The sequence below is a fragment of the Ursus arctos genome, unplaced genomic scaffold (assembly GCF_023065955.2).
Source record: "Ursus arctos isolate Adak ecotype North America unplaced genomic scaffold, UrsArc2.0 scaffold_4, whole genome shotgun sequence".
Lineage (NCBI taxonomy): Eukaryota > Metazoa > Chordata > Mammalia > Carnivora > Ursidae > Ursus > Ursus arctos.
Window position 1 is genome coordinate 80918418 of NW_026623056.1, and position 22475 is coordinate 80940892.

Here is a 22475-nt window from a genome sequence, read left to right on the forward strand (position 1 = left end):
TAAATGTCATGGTCTGTCCAACCATTCTTTAAAACAAACCTCTATTGAAGGGTTAATCACGTCAGCTGAGTCCCTGAGACAGACATGTCTGTCAGCTTAGTAGTAATAATAGCGAGAATACGAATTGTGTTTATTCATACTCATTTTGTGTCAGGAACTTAAGATGTATTAATTCATTTAATACGATCATCCTGTGAGGTAGATGCTATTATTACCCTCAATTCAGAGATGGCAGAGAGAATTTAAGTAATAACATATGCAAAGGCATCACAGCTGTTCAGCACACAAGTTGGATGTAAACTTAGGTGAGCTGTAGACTCAGCCTATGTGTTTGCCTGCGCCGCTGATTTAGAGACCCTTCCAGAAGAGGAGTAAGAGAGACACTGGATGGCGTTATCTACAACACATTTAGATCGATAAAAGCGTGGGGCATAATTTTTGTAGAGATAGTTGATCCTTGACTCCTTCTCCATTTCCTTTTGGTGTCTGCCCCTCCCCCTTGTCACATCTCTTCTTAGAGCCCACACACCACAGGCCCTCTCCTGGGTTTCAGGTCTCTCACTGTGGCATTCCGTGTGAGTCTGGTCTCTTGACGCTACATGTCTCGCTGCAGTTTGTCTCTTCATTTTCTCCTTCTCCTCTTTGCTTCCCCCCGCCCAGATTTTTGTGTCTAGAGTCTAGGGACAGGTTCAGAGCAATGCACAGTCGGTCTTTCTCTCAACCCCAGGAAATGAATTTCCAGTTCTAACCATAATCACGTGTCATAATCTTAAGTGCTAATTTTGATTTAGGGAAGTTTTCATCAACTACAGAAGACTGGAGGAGTGGTTTGGGAGGGTATCAGAGTCTCCAGATAAACTGAATCAATATTGGGTGTGTGTGGGGGGGGGGGTGTATACTATTTTAGTATATACATTTATTCTTGTATATTGTACATACTACTCTATATTGTATCTACTACAGTATAAATATATGTATGGAGATACATATACAGTGTATGTATATATGTGTGTGTGATCTCATATAATTAGATGATGAGATCTATGTTAAGGGACTGGTTTACAAGATCGTGGTGGCTGGCAAATCAAAAACCAGAAGGAAAGGCTGGCAGGCTGGAAATTCAGGCAGGAGTTGATACTGTGGTCTCGAGGCAGAACACCTTCTTTGGGAAACTTCAATTGGCTTTTAAGGCCTTTCATTGTTTGGATTAGATCCGTCTGCATTATACAGAGTAATCTCCTTTACTTAAAGCCAACTGATTACAGATGTTAACTACATCTTCAGAATACTGTCACAGTGTAGTGTAAACCCTGACATTGTTTGTTGTTGTTGTTGTTGTTTTTCTTTTTGTTATGCACGACGTACCTGACTTAAGCTTTGATTGCCATCACTTCAAGCAGGCACCCACTTCAAAGATGGCGATCCTGAATAAACACATTTCCAGCCACACACGGATAAAGAGCCAGGCCACCTTCCCACATGGAGGCTTCTTAGTTTTAGAGATATCACTTGATTTCATTCAGTAACTGACCATTTGGGCCATTTGTTGTTGTTGTTGTTTTTCTTCCTAGCTTTAAATTCCCTCTCATGTTTTAAGTTCACCAACAGCAAAACATTAGGCTCCCACCCTTGACCCCCTATAAAAGCAGAACCCCAGGCCCATGCTCTCTCTTTATCTCGCTCTCTCTGTCTCTCTCGCCACCCCCTATGACCTCACTGAGTGGTTCCAGATGCGTTGTGTAATTTCTAGACCTTATAAGTAATATACCTTTATTTTTTTAAAGTTTCACGATGGTTATTGCTGAAGGGCATCTTGCAATCTTAATAAGAACCATAAAGGCTGGTCCAACCACAACACTGGTTATTGGTAGGCTGAGATCAGCACACAAAAACAGTAACACCTAGATTACTGTTTGATAAATCACTGAGTACCGTAGCCCAGTCAAACAGACACATAAAACAAACCATCACAGGAGGTATGACTGAGAGATCAAATAGCTGACCATATCACTTAGCTAAGAGGACCACATACTTGTTTTCTGGGCTGAATCTGGAATGGAAGAAAACATCTAATGTGAATTCGTTTCAGCTCTGTGTCACTTTTTGGAGAGGGGAACAGGTTACTCAGTAGCTAAGCTTTGCTCCAGAATGAGGAAGTGTTGTAATTCCCAACACAGACCCTGAGGAGGACTAGACAACTCCTTGTATGAGTTCTAGTAGTGAAATCGTGGGTGCATGAATTAGGAATCAGGATGTCACCCCATCTTGGATCTTAGACAAAGTGATGCAAAGACAAAAGAATAATTCAAAATTCATCCAGAGTTGTGGTGTCCAATAGCGGCTAAAAGCAGCCGTGACAGTAATAGAAAAAATGGTATCATAACAAAAGTGTTGCTGCCGTGTTAGCTTGGTTGCTATTCTAGCAGTCTGTACATCCCTGAGTCTTACATACCCTGTCAACTTCATCTCCCCACTTACCAACAGGTTCTTTGAATTACCCACATCCTCAAAGTTTCTTTTTTTAAAAAATGATTTCCATCTCTTTCAATGAAGAACCACGTCAGATAAATTGTCTTTCTCTTCACAGCCTTACTTCTGGAAGAAAAGTACACAATGAAGAGAGTGATACAAGACTGGTACCTTTCCTTTAATTACTTTCTTGCTAATTTTATAGCCCTGCCCTAGGACCTCTGAACAGAGCCTTAGAGTAGACTGGTGGGGAGAACTTCAGTTTGGGTCTCTTCATATGGTACAAATGACTGTTGGAATGGAGGTTCTAATAATTTATCGTACTTGCCTTGTGCATTTACTGTCTGCCCAGAAGCAATCTGGTGTTCTATACGGGTTGTTTGAATTTTTTTAGCAAATTATTTCAGTTATCATTTCAACATAAAAATATAGCATGAAAGAAACTCAACTTTTAACAGGATCATATCAAGTTTAATAACCATCTTATAGCCAGGAGTGAAATAAGAAAGTAAGACATTTCACTACATGAGTCTATAATGAATTTCAGTGCAGATGCATTAAAGCTGAGTAAATTCAGATTTCAATGAAGAAGCTCACTATTGAGAGGGGAAGAAAGATAAGCAAACATCGCATTGTATAATGAAGTTTGTTGTGGAGAAAAGAAAATCTGTGAAAAGAATATCATTGAGGATAGGCTCCCCACCCCCCCGGACCGTAATGTAAGGGTAGTTTTTATATTCTAGTTCTTACAGGATGAAGAGATGTTTCTATGGAATGAAATACAGAAAAAAAGTATTATAAGGGGATAAAAGCATTTAGGTAATAATAATAGTTATAGCTAATATCGTTTACTCTGTGTCTGGCCATTCCTTTGTGTTTTACGGACCTTAGCTCACTTAATCCTCTCCACATTGCAGGGAAAACAATGAAATCATCTTCAATATGCAGATAACAAAAGTGAGACTTAATGAAGTAAAATAAATTGCCCAAGGTCTTGGAGTTAATCAACATTGATATTGATACCCAAGAAGTCTGACTTCGAAGTTTGGGTTTCTAACCAATAAGATGGCCATGAAGAAGAACAGTACCTTAAGATATGAACAGGATAGAAGAGGAGTTAGGATGACCCTTAAGAGAGAATATTGGGATGAAGATATGGAAAGACTTGAAATAGGAAAGGAGAACTGGTGATGAAGAAGATGGGACCTCTTCAAGTAAGATCTATTTTATATTATTCTTTAAATATATTTATTTATTTGAGAAAGAGAGAAAGAGCAAGAGAGTGAGCATGCATGCATGGGGGGGGGGGCAGAGGGAGAGGGAGATAGAGAATCTTAAACAGACTCCAAGCTGAGCCCCTAGGTGAGGCTTGATCTCACCACCTGAGATCACGACCTGAGTCAAAACCAAAAGTTGACATTTAACTAACTCTGCCACCCAGGCATCCCCTCTTTCAGTAAGATTTAAATGGCAGAATTAAGGAGAATTAATAATCAATGAATGAAGACAGGAGGGAAATTGAGAATTACTTTCATTACTGATTTCTCAGTCTTGGAGTACCAGGTTGTAGAAATACTGGAATGGAAGGTCTGGAGGCAGAAAGGGTAACATGGGAGAGAATGATCTATTGGTCAGGCCATGTTGAGTTTCAGTTGCCTACATAGACATACGTTTGGAATCACTCTTTAAGCAGAAAAACTTCGGAAGAGAGGCCACATTGAGAGGATACCATATTGTGCAAATGAAAATACAAAGTGCCAGTCACATTTCGATTTCAGACAAATGACTTCTTTTTACTACAAGTATGTTCCATGTGATATTTTGCACATTCTTATTTTTAAAACACATTTTTTTGGTTTATCTGAAATTCAAATTTCACAGGTTGCCCTGTATATTATCTAGCATCCCCACAGACTGGAGTTATAGATTTGGGAGTCATCACCTGGCAGAGAGGAGACCATGGATTGCTTTAAGTAGATGACATTACCTAAGAAAAAGAATTTCTCAAAGGAGAGGGTAGACTGTGGGGTCTATGATAGAAGGCAAAGCATTGCCCCTCTCTCATCTACTCTGCCTTATGACTTTGTAGTGTTTTCTCATTCGGCCTCCTGGCTCAGCCATGTATCATGCTTTGACCGATAACATGAGACAGAATTAATGGTGTGTCAGCTCTGGGTGTAGGTGTCCAATATCCTTGCAGGTGTCTGTTTTGTTGTCATACCCCTGCCATCTTCATGAGAACACATCTGGTCATCTGTTGGAGAATAAGAGACATGTGGAGCAGAGCCAAGTCACCCATTTACCCACACCAACAATCAGCCAACCACCAGTCGTGTTAGTGAACCCAGCTCTCAGATGGATAGTATCGAACTTATGGTTATAGAACATTGAGGTTTGTGGTTGTTATGCAGCAATGTCATGGCAGCAGGCAAGTAGCATTCTTATAACCATCTTTACTACATGTGCTCAGGTACACAAACTTGTGCAGAAGTTCAAAACCCTCTATTTTTTAATTTATCATTGGTTATTCTTAACTCATAACTCCCTATTGTATGATTTAGAAACAGTAATTTAAACTCTCCAAATTACAATCTTCTCTCCTATTCCAATGGAATAACAATAACCATCTCTTAAATTCTGAAGCTTAGGTGTAATAATGTCAGACCAAGTAAGTACACAATGAATATAAGTTATCATTATTAGCTATATTGACATTGGCTTGTGGCTATGCCTTTGCACCAAGCAGAGCACCTAGCATATTGCAAATGGTTAATATGGATCTATGGAAATGACGAATGAAGTATGAAGTTTAAAATAAAAATAAAAGCTTGTGTGTTTTTCTTATCAATAGGCTCATATTATTATAGTAAGAGGACTCCTAATGTAATGGATAATTTGGCATATATATATATAAATAATAGGCTGATACTATCACAGATTAATTCAGTACATATTTTATGAAACCTGTCTATGGATCAGGCATTGCTCTAGGCACTGAGGATTCAGCAGTGAATAAAACAGAATAAGTGCTTGCCCATATGGATTTTGCATTCCCTAGGGAAGATACAAACTATGTGAGCAAACAAGCAAATATATAACATCCATTGGTGACAAGTGTTATGAGGAAAGAGCTATACGAGGGACTAGAGGCCAAGAGGGTCGTCAGGAGCGACATGATGCTATCATAAATGATACTACCAGGTATCTTGGGCAATAAGGGGGAACATTCCAACAGAGATAAAAATCCAGTTGATTTTTGAAGATGAGTAGGAACTCACGATGAAAAATGAAGAGCATACCATCTGAGGTGATGCACGAGCTAGGATAAAGGCAAATAGTTGAGAACGATTATAGATTAGGTAATGACACATATTAATACAGCCGATGTTTACTGAACTATGTCTGATGGACCAGTTCTCTGGTCCATGCTCTTCTGCAAATTGATTTTTAACTGAATTGTCTTAGATGTCCTTCCACTCCAGCACATTGAGAGCTGCACTGTTTTCTTCATAGTAAAATTACGTGCCATCCCAAGACACATAAGGAGCCATTTTAAACAAAGGGCTTTTAACAAAAGGACTAAAGGGTGAAGGGAGGCTTTGCATCCTGGAAACCAATAGATGAGAAGGCATAGCCACCGTCCAAGGGACAAATGATGACCATGGACTTAGGAAATGGGTAAAATGAAATATGTACATTAAGGAGGTAGCACAAAAGTTACCAGTTGCTTGCAGAGATGAGATAAGAGATGTAGGAAGCCTCCACAAATTCGGACCTGAGTGACTTCATGGATCTCGGTGCCGTTATCAACCAATTGAACTACAAAACCCAGATGGTTCCTGTGACCCATAGCAAGGTGCTTGGCAGAAACATAACGAAATGTTTAACAATATTAAGCCTCAAAATTTCCAAGTTCATAGCTGGAGCCATTGATAGATCCATAGATTCACCCTAGTCCTCCACGTTTTAGAGACCAGCAATTATATTTGTTGAATATGAATATAAAAGAAAACCCTTTTACTCAGACTTGGAGAATTGATCAGTTATACTGAGTTTTTATTCTATTCAGATATATGATAAAATGTTTACTAAACTGCCTTTTCATATCAATAGAGCATGTTTTTATCAATTAAAGAGTTTTTATATTGATTTTTATCATTAGATTACCTATAACAAATTTGAAGTCAGTAATGAGATGTGATTATGATTATTATGTCTCTAAAGCTATTTTCAGTGAAGGTAACACATTTTACTTTTTGCATCCGAGTTTCAAGAAACTATTCTCCCTCTCATTCTATCCTTTAACATTAATCGTGGATCCTAAATTATGTAATCTCTAGTCACTAGCACACAAGGGGTACACCTAACACTGTCATGCCTTCTTCAAAATTAGGACGTTTATCTTTAATCAGGATATTTTCTCCCTACTTACATGCTGAAGAATATAACATCTCACTGATGTAAGAGATATAAACAAAATTTCTCCCAACAGAACTATTTAGTGACTGCAATTTAGAAATGTTCCCAGCTTCCAAGTATCTAACAATGTAACCAAGAACATCAACATAGCTTTTGCAATATGCTTCTAAAAGCCATGACATTCAGGAGAATCACTAATTACGTTTGGCCACAAATCAAATTTAATAGCATCTGGACAGTTCAGGTCAAAAATAAAAAAGACCTTCAAATAAGGGCAACATTTAAATCTAATATGCATGATAATACAAGGTCATACTCAGTACAGTATACCGTCCATCCGGAGGTAATTATGTTGAGCAATCACATACTCTGTATTCCAAGTAATGGTTCTTTAAAAGGCCTGTAATTTCTTATATATGTTTGTCAGGGCAAACTTTGTATGTACTTACACCTCTTATAGAATAAAGCACGTGTAAGTGTGCAAACTAATTTGCATATTGTTACATTTTAGACAACGGAAAATGAACCAAAGTTATAAATCATATAGGAGAATTTGCCTATCCCAATCCCCCACCCCCCTCTGTTAACCCCACTTCATTCTTCCCTTCCTTCTCCTACAGATCTCCCTGCTATTTCTTATGTTTCACAAATGAGTGAAACCATATGATAATTGTCTTTCTCTGTTTGACTTATTTCACTTAGAATAATCTCCTCCAGTGCCCTCCATGTTGCAGCAAATGTTGAGAATTTGTTCTTTCTGATGGCTGAGTAATATTCCACTGTATATATGGACCACATCTTCTTAATCCAGCCATCTGTTGCAGGGCATCTGGGCTCCCTCCACAATTTAGCTATTGTGGACGATGCTGCTATGAACATTGGGGTACATATGGCCCTTCTCTTCACTACGTCTGTATCTCTGGGGTAAATGCTCAATAGCGCAATTGCTGGATCATAGGGTAGCTTTACTTTTAACTTTTTAAGGGACCTCCACACTGTTTTCCAAAGTGGCTGTACCAACTTGCATTCCCACCAACAGTGTAAGAGGGATCCCCTTTCTCCACATCCTCTCCAACATTTGTTGTTTTTTACCTTGTCAATTTTTGCCATTCTAACTGGCGTAAGGTCGTATCTCAATGTGGTTTTGATTTGAATTTCCCTGATGGCTAATGACTTTGAACATTTTTTCATGTGTCTGTTAGCCATTTGTATGTCTTCATTGGAAAAGTGTCTGTTCATATCTTCTGCTCATTTTTTGATTTGATTATTTGTTTCTTGTGTATTGAGTTGGAGAAGTTCTTTATAGATCTTGGACACCAGTCTTTTATCTGTAGTGTCACTCATTCACTACATCAGAAAACTAACGATGTACTGTATGGTGACTAACATAACATAATTAAAAAATTTTAAAAAAGAAAAATAAATAAATCATAGAGGAGAATAGGTACAGTCATCATTATTATTACTCTACAGGGATCATTTCACTGTACTTTCTGGTTAGAGCATAAACTAATTACCTGAAGAATTCTTCTATTTTATCACAGGGATTTAAAACACACTAAGCTTTGTGTATGAACATACTAAGCTCGATGAATTACTAGCGAGATTAAATGCATGCAGAAGGGATCTTGGGGGGATCCTTTGAATTGACACCTTCTAGTTTAATAGCAGTTGAGCAGGTAAGTACTCTGGCTCTCATGTTATCTTCACAATAATATGTAAGGCACATTCTAAGTAAGTCACCGGGCCCTGATCTATGAATTCTTCTCTCGTGTTTTTTTTGTTGTTGTTTTTTGTTTTTTTTTTCTCTCTTGCTTTCCTTGTTTGGTTTTCGGATTTAAAATCTAAACTTCAGTGTGGGTAAAAAGGTAACAGTTTTTGCCGTGGCAAATTATTCTTACATAATGTTTTTCCTTTCAGTTTACAGAAGGATAAAAAGAATTTCTCAAGACGTAAGTCATAGGGGTCCAAGTATGAATTTGAATGGATTCAGACATGCCTGGTCATGTCAGACAAACTGGCGAAACAGGCTGTTCTGGGCACTTTAAAAGTTGGCTAAGAAACCTTCCAAAAGAGAATCTGTGCTCATTGCTGATGTTCCAAAAGGCTTGTTCCAAAGAGTGACCTGATGGAATAAGCCTAAAAGAAAGTTCTTCATGAAAGATTGAGGAATTTCTGGGATAGAATAAATTCTGAAGGAAAAAAGAGCGGGGTGGTTTGACCCTGACTGAGCAATGGAGCCAGAGTTTGCTGCCATGGGAAACTCTTCTCAGTAAAGCATCTGGTATGTGCCTGAGGTTTGACTTTGTAACACCGTTCATTCATGAGATGATCCATTGACTATTAAGAGCCTTCTAACGAGTGTAAAAAGAAATCAAAAAAGACCTCCCCCCACCGCCCCCCAGACACCTTTATTTTCCCTAGAACACTGTACCACTGAGTTCCAGTGCACCATGGCAATGCTAGATGGACCAGCTTTCTAAGGGACAGCAGCCCTCAGTAGAGGCCAACTACAGAAGTATAGCTCCTACCCAGGAAATGAGTGATGCTTTCCAATCTCCTCCCCTGCTCAAATATGAAGTTTATAAGCAACAAAGGCATGTCTGGCCAGACCAGTGGTACCATGAAGATATTCAGCAAGGGAAGGGATGGATGATAGGAGGACCATAGGAGATATTCAGAGATTAAGGAGTACATTAAGTGTGATGAATCACTACATTGTATACCCGAAACTAATATTACAATGTATGGTATCTAACTGAAATTTAAATAGAAACTTTAAAAAAGAAGATATTTAGGACAGTAAAAACATTCTGTGTGATAGTATAATGATAGATTCATGTCACTGTATATTTGTCCAAACCCACAGAATGTACTACACTGAGAATCGACCCTAACGTGTGGGCTGGGTGATGATAATGTGTCAACGCAGGTCTATCAGTTATAACCAATGTGCCAGTCTGGTAGGGCATATTCGTACCGGGGAGGCTGTGCAGGTGTGGGAGCAGATGGTACGTAGGAAATCTCAGTACCTTCCTCTTGATTATGCTGTGAAACTAGAAGAAAGAAAATATTTAGCTAGTAGCAATGTCACACAGAAACATATACTTGAATGGAAATACAAGAAAGATACAATCCTTAGTAGTTTCAGGAACACTTTTTTTTTTTTTTAAGATTTTATTGATTTATTTGACAGAGAGAGCACAAACAGGGGGAGACTGAGAGGGAGAAGCAGACTCCCCACTGAGCAGGGAGCCTGATGTGGGGCTCCATCCCATGACCCCAAGACCATGATCTGAGCTGAAGGCAGACGCTTAACTGACTGAGCCACCCAGGTGCCCGGTTCCAGGAAAACTTAAGGGGCATTTGAGAGGACTGATATATATATAAATGGAGCAGACAGGGCAAGTCATTTTCATTAACTGTTACTATTCCTCCCTATGTGTTCTCAAGCTTGTATAATGTGGTGGACCAAAAACTGTTGCATCATTCTCTATATACCAATAGCCACAGACCTTACCGCTTCATAAGCAAATGTTTTATATTAGTAGCAAAAGAAGATGTTAAAATAATAAAAATGAAAACATTCAACAAAACCAAAGTATTTAGATTTTGAGAAATCATTTTATTGGACCAGAACAAAATACAAATTTTCTTTAAGATCTTCCAGAAAGATAACATTATGATAATGGTAGCAAGAGAAGTAAACCAAAATGAGGAGAGCAAACTAGGACAGTTTTACATAATGAATATTCATTTAGGATGAGGAGTTCTTTGGCCGCCTGGGTGGCTCAGTCCGTTAAGCGTCTGCCTTCAGCTCAGGTCGTGATCCTGGGGTCCTGGGATGGATTGAGTCTCTCCACAGAGAGCCTGCTTCTCTCTCACACTCTGCCTGCCACTCCACCTGCTTGTGCTCTCTCTCTCTGTGTCAAATAAATAAACAAAATCTTTAAAAAAAAAAAAAGATGATGCGTTCCGGAGGTAAAAAGCACCAAATACTTGTGGAAGCCGTTTAACCATTGATAAATCGATATCAATTCGTCCTGGAGAATCTAGGATAGATGTTTGGGGAATTGAAGTACAAAAATAGGACCAAATAAATTTGGAGGCTTTCCCTTTGCATCCAATTTCAAGAATACTTCTAGTAGAGGGTAGAGAATCCATATCCTCCATAGCCCAGTGGGCGGCTGCAGCCGTATCTTCGGGCTCCCCAGTCCCAGCCCCAGCCCAGTGCGGGGAAGCTGCCACTTCCCCAGCCACTGCCCCAGCCCAGGCCACCGAAGCCTCCACAGCCGCAACCCAGGCCTCCGTAGTAGTTGCCATAGTAGTAGGTCATGGTGTCAAGGGTGGTGAGCAGGTTTGTGGCTCAAGGCGAGAGTCAGAGTATGAATGTCGACATCTTTACAAGGAGGCTTATATACTCTGATCAGAGAACGTGACAAAACATGTGCCCCTCCTTTGGTGTCATTCCATGAATTACATTTGCCTGAGACAACTTATTAATCTGTGGTCCCCCGACCACAGGCGTAAGAACGTCGGAACCTGCTTGGCCACATAGTTAGGCTGTAGCAGCAGAGCTTGCTGCTATAATCTTCTTAGAACAAAGCGCTATTTCTTCAAAGTATGGACATATCAAAGCCTAAATAGAATACTTGATGGCCAGTTACTTGACATCAGTTACATTTTGTTGAATTTCTAATTAATTATCTTCTCATCACCGGCATTTGAGGGTCGTCGTACTTGGTTCTACAAAATAGCAAAAAATAATTAAAGTCAAGGCTCTTAAGTTTATCAATGTCTTTAAAAAGCGCATGTATTTTATATCATGAGAAACAAATGCTGCACCTCTCTTTAGAATATAAAAGAACACTCTATGTCAACACAGATTTGGTTCACCTGCCATGTGTACCAGAAAACAACCACCACAAAAGCTCACCTGATTTCTAGAGTTTTAAAATTTGGGCCATGTACAATTAATAGATTTATTATGCCAGCATACTTGTTTGGGTTTAAATACATAGCGCAATTGGAATCACCAGTGGAAAGACGATCACAGTGACCAAAAATACATCTTGTGAGAAGCGTTCCCACAGTACCTTTTTTTTAATATCCTGGGCCCTTTCTCCGGAATATGTTCTAGTCTCCCTGCTACCACAAGTGCAGATTATATTTGCCTTCCTACATCATTTCCCCCTCTTTCTCTGCCCTTTATCATGTATCCATGTATCTCAGATCTTTTTCAAATCTTACTCCAAACTTCACCCAACTTCCTACCTCAATTCATTACTGCATCCAGGTATACGTGTGAAGTGGGGGAAATGGTTTTGGCTCTAACTCTATATTCAAAAGAACACAGCATCCTTCTACTTAGATCTTCATACTTATATTATACATTTGCCTCTGTCTTCTCTTTGCTTAGTCTGTGCCCATTTTTTTTGTCTGTAGTTAATTTCTAACTTGTCTTTTCTGAGATATCAACTAGACCTTTCTAGGATATTGACAAAGTTGCCAAAACTCCAAAAATCACCTTAAATTTTAAAAGAAAGTGTACAACCTGGGATATGTAAGATATTTTCTGTATGTATGGAATAATTTTAAAGAAGGACAAGAGGGCCTCCTGGGTGGCTAAGTTGGTTGAGCATCTGCCTTCAGCTCAGATCATGACCTCAGGGTCCTGGGATTGAGCCCTCTTTTGGTTGGGGGGGGGGTCCCCACTCAGCAGAGAGTCTACTTCTCTCTCTCCCTCTGCCCCTCCATCTTGCTTGTGCTGTCTCTATAATGTGTTCTCCTCTCTCTCTCAAATAAATAAATAAAATCTTTTTAAAAAATAAAAAGAAAATAAATAAAGAAAGAAGGAAGCCCTCTTTGGAAACAGTTGGCCTGATATTCACAGAATTCCTCACGCCAGCCCAGAGAGTTAGTCAGTGATACCTAAAGCCCTATGCAAACGTGCCCATACCCTGACACTTGGGACTCAAGAAACTGGTTTTCTATGACAATAACTATTTTGCTAAGCTTTTCCTGAGATTTATAAGTAATATGACATAGTTTTTGGATGGGTCTGTTCACTGACCTGACCTAGTATCTAAACAAAACCTAGCATTTAGTTGGCACGTAATATTTTTTTAAGGAGTTATACGACTTTCACTGATGGTAAAGCAAGGGTCGTGTATATCATAACCTAAGCAACTGATCTGCTGTTCTAGTAAATGTTTTATGGCTGACAAGAGTTCCATGGCTTTCTGGCTTCAGAGTGGCACTAACCCCAGTATTAGCCTTTAATTGCCATGCTATTCTATCCGCACTGCATTCCATTTTTACTCCTCATTTCAGAAATCAGCCAATTGATAGTATGAATATTTTCATTTTTAATGAATCATTTAGAAGTATGAATAAATTGCGTAGCATTAAGGATTCCACAGTCTCCTTGTGTAGCTCCGTCAGAGCACGTAACTATGATTAAAGGCTTTTAATTATTTTTTTAATGTCTAAGACTATCTCTGCTTTATAGATGGATACAATATCGGACACAAATGTAAAACTTCACTAACAATAAATGCTAAATGTGTTTTCAAAGAAGAAAACACATGACTTTGGTATTTATCACTTACAAATGTCCATTCATTGTAAAAAAAAAAAGAATTTGAAAAATATGAAAAAAATCTGTTATTTACCCATATGCATAAGTGAAAAATTTACACTGGAAATATCTTTAGGGATTATTATTTTTCTGTCCATTCAGCGGCTCAAAAGCAGATGTGGATCCTTATTACTATTATTATTATTTTAAGTTTCCACTCATGACCCAAGTTGTTATTCACGTTGATGGGCGAAGGAGTGAAAAATGTTCTCACATTTTCCCTAGCACTGAAGAAGTCTTTTGTTATAAATTCCAAACATTTTCTCTCACTTCAGATGCAGATTCATATAATCTAAGCAGAACAAAATTATGATCATATTGATTATACTAAGAATGTCAACAGCAGTAATAATTGTCTTGATTACTGCTTGTCAGGCCCAAAGTGCCGGCCCTTGGAGATACTAACCAAATGAAAGGGTAATAGAAATGCCGTTCTACTGGGTCAGACTCCACAGTGTGATCCTTCAATAGGGTAAGTGACTTGGCTGTATTTCCCCGGCTCAGCCCAGTGATGCTACATTCAACCCCTAGACAGTACGGACTGAAAGAAGAGGTCATCATGGGGTTTTACATTGGTTTCTTTTGTTACCTAAAGTTGAATTTTAACATTGCTCATTGTTTAATTATATCCAAAGGCAGATAACCTACAAATTGACAGGGGCAGTTCTCTATAGCAGAACAATAAAAATGTTAAAGAAACATAGGTCTTAATCTAAGCAAAGGGATCAATCTCCATAAAATCAGCTGTGATAATTTAGCTTTTCTTCTAAGTATCACCAGAACTTTCAAAATGGTGTATTTGACAACATTCAAGGAGAAAATCGATAAAGAGAGAAGCAGCATCGTATAATCGAATACTCTAGTCTTAAAATGCTTATTCTGAGGTTCCCTGCCTGCCAGACTATGGGACAGCATTACAGAGTTTAATGTCCCTTTCAGATCTTTAATTCTGTGATTTCATTTTGTCTTTCCTTTATTACATTTGCCCAGCTTATACTAAGTATCAATAGGTCCATACCATTACCTGAAGGTGCCATACAATTTTAGGAAAAATTAAGAAATTCTGATATTATTCCTTATTTCTTACACAGTAGTCCCCTCTTATTCACAGGCTATATGTCCCAAGAATCTCAGCGGGTGCCTGAAACCACAGATGGTACCAAACCCTATATGTATGTACTATGCTTGTTCCTAGACATATATCTCTGGGATAAAGTTTAATTCATAAATTAGGCACAGAACAGATTAACCCTAATAACTAATAATTAAATAGAACAACTATAACTATACTGTAATAAAAGCGATGTGAATGTGGTCTTTCTGTCAAAATACCTTTATCATACTCATCCTTCTTCTTGAAATAATAAAATGTCTACATGAGGAGATGACATGAGGTGAGTGACGTAGGCATTGTGAGGTAGCGTGAGGCTGCTTTTGATCTTCTGACAACATGCCTGAAGGAGGATCATTTGCTTCCCACCTGTGGCTGACCTCAGGTGACTGAAAGCACAGAAAATAAAACCACTGATAAGGGGAGGTACTACTGTCCTGTCAATAAAACGGTCATTTTTGAAGAGATAAATGGGATATATATATTTTTTGAATTCTTGAATGGTATTTTTGGTCAGTGGAAACCACACAACATTTCGCTCCCTAATGATATTTCTGTTTATGTATTATTCTCCCTGGATTACAACTACTTCAGTGGGAGGTTGGTGATGATGATGATGAAGAGTGCTCCCATAAGAAGACAAGTGAGATGAGGGAGATGCACGACCCAAGTTCATATTTGATTATCCACTTTATCAATAACTTTAATGTCTGTCTCATTTTACATGCATAACAAATAAAGGAAAGCAGACTGTGAATAATGAAAGAAAATGTACATTTCAAAGATTCATAGGAAAACAGAGCTTATTTTCTATGAAAATTTAGCAATGTGGATTATGAGATTTGTGGAAAGTTTGCTCTGATTGCAGTTGTAATGATGTGGTTGTCTAGCAACTACAAGTATGTAGATGTAACACCATTTGTTTTTATAAGACAAAATAAAGGGAGAGACAACAAAGGTGGAAGATTAGTTGCAAATTTTGAACTCCATTAAGAAATAGAAATAGATAAATATGAAATATGTAAAACAACTCTATTTTTTAAAATGCAGGAAAATTTAACACTCCATAGTTGATTTTTTGCTGCCAAATTCAATTCTGAAAGTTATATAACTAAAATAAAGAAAAAGAATAACATTTATTGTTTTGAATTACTAATTTTCAAACCAGAGTTCTTTTTTATGTACACGCACATGTGTAATTGTGCATACTGTATTCTAATTGTAAATAGTAAAACTTACATATAAGTATGTGCACATAACTGAGTTAAACAACACCCCCCACCCTCAAAACCGTATTTTCTATTTCAAGTTGGGTCATTTATTGGTATTCAACATAAATCATCTGTTAGTGCCCAAACTTGGGATGCCAGAGGACATCATACAGATATCTTAAAATAATAAATTCTCTGAAATTCTTAGATCTCTCTTGGCAAATAAGCCTGGGGTAATCCCAGTGCATTGACTGAAGAATGTTGTGGCAAATCCACTCATGGTAACAGATTTTGGGTTACTGGAGCAGTAGTTTAGTAGAAGCTAGAGAATGCATATCCTCCATAGCATGACGGATGGTGGCAACCATATCTGTGGCCTCCCCGAGTTCAGCCCTGTCTGTAAAAGCTGCCACATCTCCAGCCACAGCCACAGCCCAGACCACAGAAACCCCCACAGCCATAGCCCAGGCTTCCATAGTAAGCTGTCATAGTAAATCATGGTGTCAGGGATGGTGAGTTGGTTTGCCGTTCAAAGCAAAATCCTGAGTATGAATGTACCATACAGCTATGCATATACCCCCTGAGCAGAAAGTGTGATAAAACATGGAGCCAGTCCTTTGTATCATTCCAAATTATTCATTCACTTGAGTCAACTCATTAATCTGTTTGCTGACACAAGGAGAGGTGCACACTCATTAAAATTTCTGAGCTTGCTTAGCTGCCTCGTTAGAACACCCTTGAACTCGTTACATTCTTTCTGTTTTAATGAGAAAAGAAATCTGTCTTCAAAGTCACAAAATGAAAATTCCCTACATAGAATTCTTCATCACTAAACATATTGCATCATTCATATTTGATCGTGTTTTCTCATTATTTTCTCATTTCCCATTTTCATATCATTCTCTGGATACTTCCATCTTATTTCCATCTAGATTAAAATACACTGCTCATGTTTAAAATTCTTAAATCTATCAAATTCTCCAAATGTCAAATTTCTTTCTCAAGTTGAATACACACACACCCACCCACACACACACAAAAGAAAGCTATTTTGACTTTATACATCAGCCTGTAAAACATCGTTTTGGTTAATCAACGCAATACAATTTATTTCAGAAACTGAGACCACCCAAGAGACAAAACTCACTTTTATAACCAATCTGTAAGCTGTTCAAAAATATTCTCTTTACACATTATTCATTTTTCCAGACCAGGCTATCCCCAAACTATTAGCTAAAATGCAGACTACCTTGGCTCTATGCTTTATAGTTATCCTTTTTCCTTTTTTACTTTTCTTCATAATCCGTATGTCAAATCTCTTATCTAACCTCTCTTTAAATCTCATTTTTACATTCATCCCCATCCCCATTTTTACATTCATACATTTTACATACATCCCCCCCATACTTGCACCAGCTAGGTCTTTTGTTCTTATCCATTTTGTCCACCCAGGATTTCATCCCTCTACTCATATCCCTAATTTCATCATAGTATCTTTGTTCTTATATTTTCTTTACCAATTCTGCGTGTCCCGCCCTTTTATTTTCTCTCAGGCAATCAGCCAACATTTTTTTGTATGCTATTACTTATTTATTGAGGCTTTAGTTTTTTAAAATATATACACTTAAGATCATATAATATTTTTAACAGAGTCTCTTAAAAATCCTGATGCCTTGAAAATCTCCAAGAATGAATGTGCAGTTATGAAATGACTGAGTCAAGAAACATGGAAGGTAGAGGGCCACTACTCACTCAGTACTCAGCTCACTCTGTGAAGATCGTAAACCAAACCTAATGTTTAAGCCCCACTGGAGTGTGATCATATCTTGGACTTGGGTGTTTAACAGTATATTTACTTTATATGACCTTAGACATATTACGGAAAGTTTTGTTTTGTTGTTGTTGTATTGTATTGTTTTGTTTTGTTTTGAAATGTATAAATAGCATTTTATTTATTGAAATATAATTGACATATAGTATTATACGAATTTCAGGTGTAAAACATAATGATTCGATATTTGTATGTATTGTGAAATGATCACCACAGTAAGTCTAGATAACATCCATCACCATACACAGGTATAATTTTTTCTTGTGATTAAGATCTACTCTCTTAGACATTTTCAAATATGCAATACTGGACTGGTGAATAATTGAACATTATATCAGATAATTATATCAAATAATGTACTATACCTTGGCTAATTGAATTTAAATTAAAAAAAATACAGGATGGGTATTGAGAAGTGTGCTTATTGTGCTGAACACTGACTGATACATGGAAGTGTTCAATCACTACATTGTACACCTGAAACTAATATTACACTGTATGTTAACTAACCTGAATTTAAATAAAAACTTTTTAAAAATGCAATACAGTAGTATTATCTATAGTCACCATGCTGTATATTACATCTTTATGACTTACTTATTTTATAACTGGTTTATACCTCTTGACCCCCTTCACCAATTTTTCCTACCCGGCCCCCATCCTCTGCTTCTACCAACCACCAATCTGTTTTTTGTATCTGTGAGCTCAGTTTTTGTTTTTTGTTTTTTTAGATTCTACATATATGTGAAATCATTCGGTATATGTCCTTCTCTGACTTACTTCACTTAGCATATGCCCTCAAGGTCCGTCCATGTTCTTGTAAATGGCAAGATTCCCTTCTTTTTTATGGGTGAAATATTCCATTCTATGTGTGCATGCATGCATGTGTGTGTGTGTGTGTGTGTGTGTGTATTATTCTTTCTTTACCCATTCATCCATCAATGGACACAGGTTGCTTACATATATTGACTACTATAAATCATACTGCAATGAACATGGGGTGCATATAACTTCCTGACTTAGTGTTTTTGTAATATTTTTAAAATATTTTATTTATTTATTTGAGGGAAAGAGAGAGCAAGTGGGAGAGAGCATGAGCAGGGGGAGGGGCAGAGGGAGAGAGAGAACCATATTCCCCACTGAGCAGGGAGCCGGATGTGCGGCTCATCCCAGGACCCTGGGATCATGACCTGAGCCAAAGGCAGACACTTAACTGACTGAGCCACACAGGCACCCAATAACATTTTTGATAATTCATTCTCCCAATGGGATTTGTTCATTGTTCTTACAAACAAAAATATTTGTTGAATTAATGAAAGAATGAATTCTACCTGCCATAACTCATAGTAATTCTCAAAGATGGAATATGGATTAAAATGGCTTTCAAGTTTTAAAGGAATATTTAACTGAGTATTTTCCCCTGTTGTTAAGTCCTTTTTCCTTCTTATCAAAATTTATCCCATTTCTACTTTTCACTGTGAAAAAAAAGTTGGAAAAATTTTTAATTCTCAAAGAGTCTTTTTGAAGTCAAAAATCACAAATAATTCTAACAAGTTTAAGAATCTCTTGAATAGTCAAGTAAATTTGCTAGATTATTTGACTGTAATGACTAATTTATGTTATTTCTGATGCAAATAACTATTTCCATATGAGATAAAAATCAATATATTTCACAATTTTTTAAAAAGCTCAATAATGAAATGTACCCTTATTTGTGTATTTTCAAAGAAGAAAGGTGGTATATGATTAAGAACAAAAAGATGTGAAATGATAATACTGTCAAATTTATGAACAAAATATTTTTTATTGTTTTTCTTTTCCCTGAGTTAAAAATTAGAAAAATGGTAATATCCTTTGGATATGAATTATCTTTGAGAACTGGGAAATATATATGTCTTTTGAGAGTTTTTATTTGTTTGTGTTTCTCTTAATTCAGTGGACTTAAAAACTTAGACAATTCTTTGTCTTTCTCTTTTCAGGAACTTTCTACATGGAGACAGTGACTTGATGTGAAAATCAGATCCTGTATTGTTGTATGAAATAATGAAAATATATTCTTCCATTGCCCAAATTATAGCTTTTATTTGGAAGTTAAGAGCACTGGGGTTATAAATTCAAAATATTTTTCCTTCACTCAGACAAATTAATTAAACCATAAAATAGTATGTAATAATATATGATAGTGTATCTTACTAAGAGTGTCATAGACAGTGTTTCTCAATCTAATGACTCAGATGACTGTTTTGTTTGTTTGTTTGTTTAATCCTATATGGCCTGTTTATAGACTGTGGAGCTATGACCTGATCAAGTGTGAAACAAAGGAGCCATACAACTGTATCTCATTTGCTGTGTACTCTAAGAGTCTACAACACCCAGAAATGGATTGACTAAAAGGCTAGGTGATAACTGATGGCCAAGCAAACTTATTTTGATGTAGACTGAATAAGTCTGTGACTTTGAAGGAAGACTTTTGCTAGAGACAGAGAGTTGCGTATAGATATAGGTGAAATCTGGATAAAACTAACATTGCAAGTAAGTTTTAATTCTCTATATCATAACTATAAAATGTTATAGAAATGGTCTTTCTACTTAAGAAATGTAATCTTTCATACCCTCATAAAGGCAGCTATGTTAATGGAAGCTCGGTAGAACTTTCAAAATACTCTGTTTCCATGAAGGGAGAAAATATAGGGCAAAGGAGGCTACGTTGTGGCACCTTGATTCAGAAGACGTTGGCCTTGGTCCTGATTCTGTTACTAGAACTTACATAACTCTACAAAATCCAATTACGTTTCTGAAGCTGTGTGTGTGTGTGTGTGTGTGTGTGTGTGTGTGTGTGTGTCTTTTTTTACCTGCAAGATGATGCATAACCCTGCTGTCGTTTAATGTCTGGTTTTGGCAAGTTTATGACACTACTATTTAATTGAATCAAACATATTTTACCAATTTCGAGACGTTTAAACAAAATATCTTAATTATATACTGTTGCCTGAATATATCATTTGATTTTAGGAAAAACCATTGGTATTTTCTTATATCTTTTTTCTTATTTCAACAATAAAATGTTCCCTCCCACTGATTTTTATCAGGGAAAATTCAGATCTATAAGAAGGCTCTGTGGATTCAGCTGTGTTTAGCATCAGTTTAAGCTAAAAAATAAATTAGTTCAAAATTATGTCGAGTTGTTTCTTTCCCTTATTGGGCTGAAAAAGTTCTTCAATATGAGAATGGTGGTAAAGAAGAATGCCATGTCTAGTTGTAAAAACGCAATAAGAATATAAGAGAGCTAACTAAAAATTTTTAGTTAAAATGTTTGAGTTAAATGATCTCACAGAAAAAAATATACCCCAATTCATTACTGACTAATAGGTCAGCTGCTCGATGCAAATGTCAAAAGAAATAATGTGCAGAAGAGTATGATACACAGGATGAGATTATTCAAATTCAAAAATTCTTGGAAAGGTGGTTTACTTTGTAATTAGACTAGTGATAAGGTTTGATCTGTTATCATTTGTGCTTAAAATAAAAAAGTCAAATAAATTTTGAATAAATGGATTTATTATGCATTGTACTGAATTGAAAAATGTGATTTGACTTATATAAAACACATATATTTGATAAATACATATAGTAAATGGCCATTGACTTTTGTTGTTGACTTTAATCTAAACATTATCTATATAAAAGCAAGAGATTGAGAAATATTAGATTACTAACCATTTGAAATATTTTTTCATTTCAGTCTAGAATTATTAGTTTTTACATCTAGTTGTATGCATATTTGTGAAGTATATGAAAAAAAAATGATTCTAAGCCAAGGAGATTGTTTCCCTCATTGACAATTGAGTAGAGTTGTCCTTTCAGTCAATCCCATATGGGTCTTGTAGATTCTCAGTGCACAGAGCAGGTAAAATAACCATTGTGTGGCTCCGTCACTTCACACTTAATCGGGTAATAGCTCCAAAGTCAATGGATGTATCCAATAGGGCTGAAAATAAAGTGTATCCCTTCCACATATTTGAGTTCCATGAACAAAGCAAAAACCATATTTTTGTTTTCAAAGTTAACATTTTCTATTATTTTATAACACTGACCATCATAAAAATATTCTCTTTTCTGATTTTGCGTACTAGTTTGGAAAACGAACATTTGGATTAACAACATGAAGTAATATTGTTCAAATATTAAAGGCAAGTCAGAGTGATCTAAAAGCTATTTCATAAGCAACATTACAAATTGTTCAAAATTCCTTTTTTTCACATCTGGACTCCCTTCCTGGTATATCACCTATCGAAAAATAGATTACATCTGCCTCCTGCCATATAGACATCTTTTCCTCCCTTTCCCCTAATCCATTATTTACCCTCTTATTCAATCAGTTTTCAAATATCACTTTACCTCAGTTCCTCTCAATCCCACCAGGGTCTGTTAAATAGGTGAAATAATGAAATATATACAATATATAAAATTTATCTTTGGCTTACCTTCATTTTTTATCCAATTCTACTTAAATTCTTCCATATATATCTTCACTCTTACCAAAATATGTTTGCTTTTGTATTTTCTCTGCCTATTGTTTTTTTATCTTATTTTATTTAAATTCAACTAATTAACATACAGTATCATTAATTTCAGATGTAGAATTCAGTTATTCATCGATTTTATATAACACCCAGTGTTCATTACATCTCTTTGCCTGTTGTAGTGTTGTTGCTTTTTTTTCTGTTTCAGAAAATAGCTAACTAGTGTCTGCTAAAATATGAAATGCTTCTTAAGATCTTAGATGCTGAGAAA

General features: G+C 36.7%; 1 protein-coding gene and 1 pseudogene across 1 annotated transcript; both read right to left on the reverse strand.

Moving 5' to 3' along the window:
* Positions 1-10516: 10516 nt before the first annotated feature.
* On the reverse strand, positions 10517-11262 carry LOC113255870 (keratin-associated protein 19-4-like). The gene has a single exon (XM_026499613.4). It carries the CDS (start codon positions 11222-11224, stop codon positions 11030-11032), a length of 195 nt encoding a protein of 64 aa, XP_026355398.1. The 5' UTR covers positions 11225-11262; the 3' UTR covers positions 10517-11029.
* A 4900-nt stretch (positions 11263-16162) lies between these two features.
* LOC125281490 (keratin-associated protein 19-7-like) lies at positions 16163-18939 on the reverse strand (annotated as a pseudogene).
* Between the last annotated feature and the right edge of the window lie 3536 nt (positions 18940-22475).

What these genes read in the sequence shown, in the direction of transcription:
- LOC113255870 (XM_026499613.4), bottom strand. Translation starts at nt 11,224, where the DNA reads ATGACCTACTACTATGGCAACTACTACGGAGGCCTGGGTTGCGGCTGT.